The sequence below is a fragment of the Hydra viridissima genome, unplaced genomic scaffold (genome assembly GCF_058129835.1).
Source record: "Hydra viridissima isolate aposymbiotic clone 2 unplaced genomic scaffold, HvirCarnegie_v1 scaffold_9, whole genome shotgun sequence".
Lineage (NCBI taxonomy): Eukaryota > Metazoa > Cnidaria > Hydrozoa > Anthoathecata > Hydridae > Hydra > Hydra viridissima.
The window spans coordinates 11,281,779-11,288,442 of NW_028324308.1; the positions used below are offsets into that span (position 1 = coordinate 11,281,779).

Consider the following 6,664-nt stretch of genomic DNA (forward strand, 5'->3'; position numbering starts at 1 on the left):
ACAGATATTTCTGTTAAAATTGAAGATTTCAAAAGTTCACTTTCTAGTCTTTAACTATATGCAAAAGATGTATTTGGCTATGACAGTTTCATGGAAAATACATATTTTAGTGTGTCTCATTTTCACCTTTGTAGATTGCAATAATATTAGCTTAGGTAGCTGAAATAATAACCTCTTAACTCCAAATGTTTTATCTATCAAATAACGTAGATTAATACAATAAAAAATTAAATGGTAGTTATAACACGACGATTATAATATTTCTCAAGAGAGTTGTAAATTGATAATTAGTTATAATTTATAACATTCTTCCAATCAATAAAATTAATTGTCCTCAAATCCAAACTTTTGGGGCGCTTTCCGATTTCGTTGAGAACGTCTGGGAAAAGGTTGTACTTCTGGATAAGTTTCCATTTCAGATAACCTATCAAGCAAGTTTTCTCGGTCTGTAATTAGTGGTTTATTTAATTGCGGCCCAGCTAGCACACATACATTGGGCCAACGTTGGCACAACGTCGGAAGCGTTGCTTTATTTCATCACTTAAATGATAACGTCGAACCAAAGTCGGGCCAACGTCAGAATACGACTGAATTTTTGCTTTTTTGAATTCGTTCAGTGTGTTACAGGTTTTAGTGTTAAATAAGTTTTTCGCCATTCTTAAAAAAATCCCGTTTTTAGTTAGCTGTTGGTTATGCAAAGAAGTTGTAAAGAAATTATTCTAAAACAAAGAGATTGAATCACGAGAAGAAGTGGTCGTTATAGAACTCGGAAAGGTTGAATCATGAGAAAATGTAGTCGTTAAAGAACTCAGAAAGGTTGAACCACGAGAAGAAGTGGTATTAAAAGAATCAAAAAAGATTGAATCACACGAAGAAGTGGTTGTGAAAAGAAATCCCCTTTGTTAGAATCCAGTTTGTTAGAGAGATACAGGTACTTTATTTCCATTTTTGTGTTTATTTAACTTTAAACTAGAAGTTTACTAATTATGTAGCTACATAATTTGTAAATAAACTTTTTCTATATTACATTAGAGATAGTAGAATTTTTTAATTTTGTATCAAGAATTTGAGTACCCTGTTTATTATCATGGCCTGAAGCTAGTTTGTGCTGCTTCACCAAATTCTCCTCAGAGCAGCACTGATTGCAGGAGAATCTACAAAATTGTGCTATAAAGCTTCTATTAGGCTATCATATCATGCATTAAGACTACATTTTATGCTCTTATATTTGTATTTTATTCAAAAGATATATGTTTCTTAATAAAAATTGAATTGATGAATCAATATTTGGACTAATCAATATTGATAGTAAATTTCTTAATGTTCTAAAAAAACTTTAAGTAATTTACTGTTTATATATTTATGATAGGATGTAAAATTTGTAAAAGATATTGTAATTATAGCGTTACTTGTGAATAATTGTGTGCGTAAAAGATGTCATTATAGCGTTACTTGTGAATAGTTATGTGCGTAAAGGATATGTCATTATAGCGTTACTTGTAAATAATTGTATGTGTGAAAAGATGTGTGAATGCCTTATAGCATTACTTGTAAATAATTGTATTTGTGAAAAGATATGTGTGAATGCCTAGGGAATGCCTACTTGTAAATAATTGTATGTGTGAAAAGATATGTGTGAATACCTAGGGAATTAACTTGTATATAAATTGTGTTGAATTTTACAAAGATACATCGGCGTTTACGCACAACTAAAAAACGATCTTTTTTATGCGAAACTACAAGCTATTTCGGCGAAATGGTGACTAAACTTGATTTAAAGTTAATTCCAGAGTTTAGTGGAAACGATCAACAGTCAGTTGCGGAATGGCTGGAAAAGGTTGAATTGGTATGTAAAGTAATTGGTGTAACCGATCTGGCACGTGTGGTTCCTCTCCGTCTCACTGATGGTGCATTCGTAGTGTATCAACAGTTAACAGAGACTGATAAAGAAAATTTTAAGAGAATAAAGAAGGCTTTGCTTGAAGCTTTTGCCGTTGATGGATTCACTGCCTACGAGCAGTTTGTCACGAGAAAGCTGAAACATGGAGAAGCAGTTGATGTTTATTTGGCAGAACTACGAAGATTGTCTACCCTAATTGGTGGGCTACCAGACAAAGCGATCGCGTGTGCCTTTGTTGCTGGGCTCCCCGAGGAAGTTCGACGAATGCTGAGATCGAGTTCTCGTATGGACGATCTTACAACTGTTCAAATACTTGCGCGAGCAAGGACTCTGATGATCGAGGAACGGAACAACGGGATGGTGGAAAAATTTGCTGTAGCTGCAATGAAAAGTAGTGATCCGAGGTTGCTAGAAGATAAAACACAATCAGTGTGCTATGAATGCAAACTTCCCAATCACTTTGCGAGAGATTGTCATTTAAGAAGACATAATTATCGAAACAAGTCAAGTAGAAGACGGGAGTCAAGCGATGTGCTGTGTTACTCGTGTCAAGAGTATGGACACATATCAAGAATGTGTCCAAAAAACGGAGTGAGGGAGAAGACGTCTGCGCCAGTTCTCTCCCTAAACAATCAATAATGGCGTTACCTACCATGCTCTTGGATATTAACGGTGTATTTCAGGATGTGCTAATTGACTCAGGGTGTACCTGCTGCATCATTTATAAAAAATGTGCGACAAAAATAACGAAGAAAGAAGTTAGCGTGGTAACTGTAAATGGACAACAACAGCAGTGCGAAGGTGTTAGCCAAACTCGAATCACCGCGCCAAATGGAAATACAGTGTGTGTGGAAGCACTTGTGGTCAATTTCAAACCGCTGGGTTTTTGTTTCATAATGGGTATGAATGGAATAGTGGCACTTGGTGGAGTATCGATTTCTGCAACGCGGGATGTTTGTTTTATGAAAAAAGAAGCATGTTTACTTGGTTTAAAAAGCGATTTGTCAATAGATGTTCATGATATGAATATAACGGCTCAGGATTTCACAGCTTCATTTGAAAAGAAAAATAGAGAATGGATAATTGCGTGGAAATGGAATACCAAACCTGAAAATCTGGTGAATAGAATTGCTGAATATACCATCCCCATCGGCATAAAACACGATTACGAAAAAGAAATTGAAGGGTGGATAGAGAAAAAATGGCTGCAAAAGTACGAAGCGAAAAAACACGGTCCAGTAAAAGGTTTGGTTCCACTTATGGCAGTGGTGCAGCAAAACAAAGGGAAAGTGCGACCAGTGTTAGACTTCAGGGAGCTGAACACGTTTATTGAACCATCTACAGCACCCGCAAATAAATTATACCATTACGAAATTAGAGTTAGAGGAATTGACGACGATAAAAACGCATATGAACCTCATGAGAAGATCACCAACAAGTTTAAACTCGGCGATGAAGTATGGGTAAAGCCCCCGGACAACCGATGTGACTCTCAATACAAAATTGGGAGAATTACAGGAATTATTTCGGAGCAAACGGTAGAAGTGGACAAAGTATCCCGGCACATACGCGACCTAAGACCCGTCAGAGTTGATAACAAGTCGAATGAGGATCTAGAAGATGATGAAGAACTGTGCGTTGTGTTACCTGAAGACGAGACAAACCAGACGCCAATGTTGCGAAGAAGCACCCGAAAAAGGATGGCACCTGAGCGATATAGTCCGTGAGGTGAAGTGGTCGTTATGACCAAGGGGGAGTGTAATTATAGCGTTACTTGTGAATAATTGTGTGCGTAAAAGATGTCATTATAGCGTTACTTGTGAATAGTTATGTGCGTAAAGGATATGTCATTATAGCGTTACTTGTAAATAATTGTATGTGTGAAAAGATGTGTGAATGCCTTATAGCATTACTTGTAAATAATTGTATTTGTGAAAAGATATGTGTGAATGCCTAGGGAATGCCTACTTGTAAATAATTGTATGTGTGAAAAGATATGTGTGAATACCTAGGGAATTAACTTGTATATAAATTGTGTTGAATTTTACAAAGATACATCGGCGTTTACGCACAACTAAAAAACGATCTTTTTTATGCGAAACTACAGATATAAAATGCTAGAATGTAATAATAGTAATAATAATAAATTTTTTGCTCTACACATACAATGTGGTGAGTCTAACATCTGTAGATGTTAAACTTTGACAGCTTTGGAAAAGTGTTCATTTTATTTTTCATTTTTTCATTATTTTTTTATATTTTTATTTTCTTTTGTTTGTTTTTGAAACAACCAAACTTGTTTTTGAAGACATTCACATTATCAGAGTTGATTATCTCTCCTGTTTAATTATTCCAATTGTTAACTGTTAGGTTTGTGAAGACATTAAATCTTGTGGTAGAATGTGTGAACTGCTTTTGCATTTTCTGAGTATGACCTCTTTTTATTGCATATTTAATTATTTTAGGAGGATGATTCCATTTAACTTTATCCATATTTTTACTTATTTTATAAAATAAAATTGAATTAAATCACCTCTTGCTCTTCTTATTTTTAAAGTAGTCAAGTTAAATTTTTTTTAAAATTTTGTTTTTTTGTATTAATAATAGTTTATAATATTAGGCTACTAATATTATACAATATAATTTAACTGATACTAATAGTTTAGATGGCTGCTTCATATGCAACAAACAGAAGAAGAGTGAGAGAGCAAGTTGATAAGATATATAAGAAATTTATGGTGAAAGTTATCAGAAAAGTAATGTTTCTACCTGCAGTATTTCTAATGATTGTGAAAATGTTTGTTATGATGACAATTCATATTAGATTGATATTGACAATGATGAAGATAATTTTCCTTTTCAAATTCTTAATAATCACTATGACGATGATCAGGATGAACGCTATTTCACATCAGACTCAAAAAATTAAAGTGATCTGGATAGCAATCCTGATGAAAAAGGTATTATCGCATCTTTAGCTGAGTGTTGTGTTAATTTAAAATTTCTTTGTTTCATTATTTACTGAATGAAACTTTTGTTTAAATTTTTTTTTTCAGTTATGTCTAGTGAAGCATTTGTTTTGTAATTTGTCATTTGTTACCATATCCCTCCTTAACAGCTGTTAAAGAGGGATACGGTAATGTATTTTATATGCATTTGCAGCATTTTAATGGTGATTGGAATTCATATATTATTTGTATCAAAGAATTTTGAAGCATTTTACTTCTAGTTTTTGCAGTAAAATACTGATACTATTTTTCAATAATTTTCTGTTTAGATGTGGCATTAAAAAATGAAAGTGAAATATCAACAAATGTACTAATTATTTTAAAAAAAATATTTTGTAAAAATACATCAAAAATATTTTATGTTTTTATTTTTGGAAATTTTATTTGTATATAGTGCTTATATCTTACATATGTTTGTTATTAACTATTTTATTATTTAAATATAGATTTTGTATTTGATGTGTGTGTGTATGTGTGTGTATATATATATGTATATGTATATATATGTATATATATATATATATATATATATATATATATATATATATATATATATATATATATATATATACATACATACATACATACATACATACATACATACATACATACATACATACATACATACATACATACATACATACATATATGCAGTGGCATAGGAAGATCATAAAAGTTGTGTGTGGGGGGGGACTAAAACAAAAGTTAAGGGGGGAAAATCAAAATTTAAACGAAAAAAAAAAAAAAAAGATATTTTGATAATTTGAAGAGGTTACACCCCCTCTATTCTTACAAAAACAAAGCAATAATAAATTATTAGAAATCACTTTTAAAGACTTTTCAAAAATTCAATTAGCGATTAGTCCTCCCCTCTCCCTCCAGATTTCTGAAAAGTCTTTATTGACGAAACTTTCTGTAAAAAAGTTGAAACTGATAAGTGTTTGCTAATAATATATATAAACACAAAAATATATGAACACCTATAATTTTAGCAGTAGCTATGGCAATGCCTAAAGCTCATAAAACGAAAGATTTCTATCAAATTGTATAACGAGGAACATTCGAACTTTGTTGTAGTCTCAAGTGAAGTAAAGATGCAAGATTCGTAAGGATGCTTAGCAGTCGAGAAGAACGTTATTTTGTTTGAACATGTGTACAAATATTTTAACATAATTAAAATGTTTATTACAACAAATATTGATTTTCTCTTAGTAATTGTTTAATTTAAGTTGGTTCATTAATCAATGTTTTATTTTCGTTCATCAGCGTCAAATTTTATTCAAACTTATTTGGACATTACATTTTATTCAACATTACAAAGAAGAAGTTACGCTTTAATTAAAAAAACATTTACCCTTTTGTTGAAAAAAGTTACACTTTAGTCAAATTAATGGTTTTAATTTGATTGCAAAAACTTTGTTTTTGATTGAAAAGATAAGCACACCTTTTGAATCAAAATCAAAGTTTTTGCAAACAAGTAAAACTAATATTATTTGAATTATACGTTGGACCAACGTCAGAATGCTGAATTATAAGTAAAACTAATATTATTTGAATTATACGTTGGACCGACGTTGGGCCAACGTTAACCCAACGGTTGGTTGCGACGTCGCGCCGACTATCAAATCCACGTTGGCTCGATGTCGGTTGCCGACCATCGGCCAACGAATTTTTTGACGTTGATCCAACGTTGGGCCAACGTCTATGTGCTATCTGGGGGGGTATGCTCAGAGTGAACAGAATCCTTTTTGTCAGC

General features: G+C 32.5%; 1 protein-coding gene across 6 annotated transcripts; it reads left to right on the top strand.

The window, feature by feature from the left end:
• The first annotated feature begins 2,020 nt into the window (after positions 1-2,020).
• On the top strand, positions 2,021-6,101 carry LOC149884024 (uncharacterized). Of its 6 annotated transcripts, none has more exons than XM_090097318.1 (5): positions 2,021-4,072; positions 4,271-4,328; positions 4,562-4,656; positions 4,794-4,860; positions 5,178-6,101. In XM_090097318.1, the coding sequence occupies exon 1, from the start codon at positions 2,539-2,541 to the stop codon at positions 3,625-3,627; it is 1,089 nt and encodes a 362-aa protein (XP_089953444.1). In that variant the 5' UTR covers positions 2,021-2,538; the 3' UTR covers positions 3,628-4,072; positions 4,271-4,328; positions 4,562-4,656; positions 4,794-4,860; positions 5,178-6,101. The 6 variants fall into 6 exon arrangements, with proteins under 6 accessions (XP_089953444.1, XP_089953446.1, XP_089953441.1 ...); XM_090097320.1 differs by having other exon boundaries at positions 5,904-6,101; XM_090097315.1 differs by having other exon boundaries at positions 4,562-4,860.
• The last annotated feature ends 563 nt before the right edge of the window (positions 6,102-6,664 follow it).

Excerpts from the sequence above, each read along its gene's own strand:
- LOC149884024 (XM_090097315.1), top strand. The coding sequence starts at position 2,539 with ATGGCGTTACCTACCATGCTCTTGGATATTAACGGTGTATTTCAGGAT.